The sequence below is a fragment of the Penaeus chinensis genome, chromosome 18, assembly GCF_019202785.1.
Source record: "Penaeus chinensis breed Huanghai No. 1 chromosome 18, ASM1920278v2, whole genome shotgun sequence".
NCBI classification, from domain to species: domain Eukaryota; kingdom Metazoa; phylum Arthropoda; class Malacostraca; order Decapoda; family Penaeidae; genus Penaeus; species Penaeus chinensis.
Genome location: NC_061836.1, coordinates 27,857,707 through 27,860,206, shown reverse-complemented (window position 1 = coordinate 27,860,206; position 2,500 = coordinate 27,857,707). Strand labels below are relative to the sequence as shown.

Below are 2,500 nucleotides of genomic sequence, written 5' to 3'. Positions count from 1 at the left end.
GATCGTAGAATTATTGGCTGTGTTGATGTTATTGATCATTAGGGTGACACCAGTATTAAGAAAAAGGTACTGGGAAATGTTAACTAATTCATGATGGCTGTTTTCTCTGGCTTAACAGTGTTTTTTTTAGAACATGTTAAACCAGTCTTTAAATTATATGTTTTTGTGTATGTATAATCAGTACCACGTCTATGCATACGTTAGCATATGCATGTATAGGGGATGTTATGCTACTTACTTCAGCAATGTCGAGAATCTGGGCCTCCTCGTCATACTCCCTAAAAAAAAAAAAAAAAAAATAACGTTAGTATAAAAAGTAGAAAGGTATCAAGAAGAGGAAGTAGAAGAAGAAGTAGTTGAAGAAGAAGAAGAGGAAGAAGATGAAGAGAAAGAAGTAGAAGATGATAAGGAAGAAGAAGAAGCAGAAGAAGGAGAAGGAGAAGGAGAAAGAGAAAGAGAAAGAGAAGGAGAAGGAGAAGGAGAAGGAGAAGGAGAAGGGGAAGGGGAAGGAGAAGGAGAAGGAGAAGGAGAAGGAGAAGGAGAAGGAGAAGGGGAAGAAGAAGAAGAAGAAGAAGAAGAAGAAGAAGAAGAAGAAGAAAAAGCAAAGCCGTATTTTTTATCTTTATCACCTCACACACAACACTAAACGGCCCTCGAACACTCACTCCATCTTAGCGAGCTTCTCACAGAAAACCCGAAGGAGGAACTCTGCCTCTTGGTCCGGTGTGGGCGTGCAAGGAATGACCAGGTACCTGCCGGGGCTGAGGGTGAGGCGGTGGGTCACAGTACGTGTCTTTGAGAAGGTCCTGGTGTAAAAATAGGGTACGTTCAGCCTCAGCCAAGAGACGGTGAGTGGGTTGGGAATTTTCTCTCCTTCTCCGAGCTGCGAGAACATGGAAAAAGGTGCTCTGAGTTTGAAGACGATTTCTTGTTCTTTCTTATCTGTTTGTTTGTTCATTTGTTTACCTACGTGTTGATTTTCTTATCTTAATTTCATTAATTTATTCTTGTAGATTTTAAGTCCGATTCTATATTTTATTTCTCTAAATTCTGAAATCCTTTTGTAGATATAATCTAACTAAGGTCATCCTAAACATTGAATTCAGCCTTGAAATACTTATTTTTGGCAATAATTAACATCGGATTTTTTTTTTCTTTTTTTACAAATGGCTCAGTGCATATATTTTTTCAAATAATAATTTCTTCAATTAATGATGTGATTAAGACAATAAAAATAGTATCAATTAACTGAATTATTACAAATAACCAGCTGTACTACCTTATAAATAAAAAACCCAATGGGGTGAATGGGTAGCTGATTGGCCCTTCTGTTCTTCTGCATAAGGGTCACTATGGCAGCGCAAGTGCCTTCTTCCTCCGCGCTGTCGTCAGCTTCTGTCAGCTCAAGTATGTATTGAGGATTGCTGCAGAACACTCCTGAAGGGGGTGGGAGGACGCTTAACAAGGTTGTAAAGCTTAACTATTACTAGTGTGTACAAATGCCATCTCTATCGATATACTTGGGTTTAGTAAATATAGTTTTTTTTTTTGTATTTATATTTATTCTTATTATCAGCTTAACGAGGTCCGGAAACTTGCCGATTGCTATTGAGTATTAATGCTCTATCTTTCATTACAACTGTATATTATTTATTCGTTTTATTATCAGCTAAATGAGGTCGTAAAACTTATCGATTACTATTATGTATGAATGTTCTCTCACTTATTTATCTTGTGTAGGGATAATTATAAAACAATTTGTATTTATATTGTGCATTATTAGTATCAGCTTAATGAGGCAATAAAACTTACCAATGACTATGTATGTAAATGTTCTTTCTCTTATTACTCTTGTCTTGTAATTACAATGTAGTAAAGTTATGAATAAGAATGAAATGCAGTTATCCAATTATATCTTCGTCAGAAATATTAATTCGCGTTCATCCCTTTATTTTCTACAGTTTTTACCTACCTGTCTACGTAACTACAAGATCTATCCTTAACTCCCTACTCACTATCTCTCGTATTTCCGCCTCCTGCCGTGGCGTTGCGGACCCAAGCGCCGTCAAAGGCAACGACCTCCCACACCTTCACGGCATTGACCTCGGCTGCCTTTATGACCTCGGAGTGGAGGACGGCCTCGGTCACTACGTCGGCCATGGTGATGAGATGCTCCTTGGCCTCCTCGTTGACGGTGGTGGGGTTCAGGCTTGTGATGGACAGCTCGTCGAAGTTCTCTGCGAAATCCTATGGTAATACTGTGGTTAAAGAACACACACACACACACGCACACACACACACACACACACACACACATACACACACACACACACACACACACACACACACACACACACATATATATATATATATATATATATGAACACATATACATGCATATATCTACAGTTTGGGCAACTCAGGCAGTTTTCCAATGACCTGGAAATATTAGCAACTATTTTTTTTTCTTCAGACATACACTGAATGATATCCAGAACTC

The 2,500-nt window shown here is 38.4% G+C and overlaps 1 protein-coding gene across 2 annotated transcripts in view; it reads right to left on the bottom strand.

Annotated features, from left to right (window-relative positions):
* LOC125034770 (calpain-B-like) overlaps positions 1–2,500 on the bottom strand; it is a 14,869-nt gene that overhangs the window by 4,957 nt on the left and 7,412 nt on the right. For both annotated transcript variants that reach the window (XR_007115711.1, XM_047626717.1), the window contains exons 8-12: positions 2,480–2,500; positions 2,016–2,247; positions 1,280–1,437; positions 666–883; positions 239–278 (exon numbers count right to left, since the gene is read on the bottom strand). The exon at positions 2,480–2,500 is cut by the window's right edge and continues 99 nt beyond it. Coding sequence is in view for 1 of the 2 variants with exons in the window: in XM_047626717.1 (XP_047482673.1) it covers positions 239–278; positions 666–883; positions 1,280–1,437; positions 2,016–2,247; positions 2,480–2,500 (669 nt within the window). In the remaining variant the exon portion in view is untranslated. The remainder of the gene's footprint in view (positions 1–238; positions 279–665; positions 884–1,279; positions 1,438–2,015; positions 2,248–2,479) is intronic.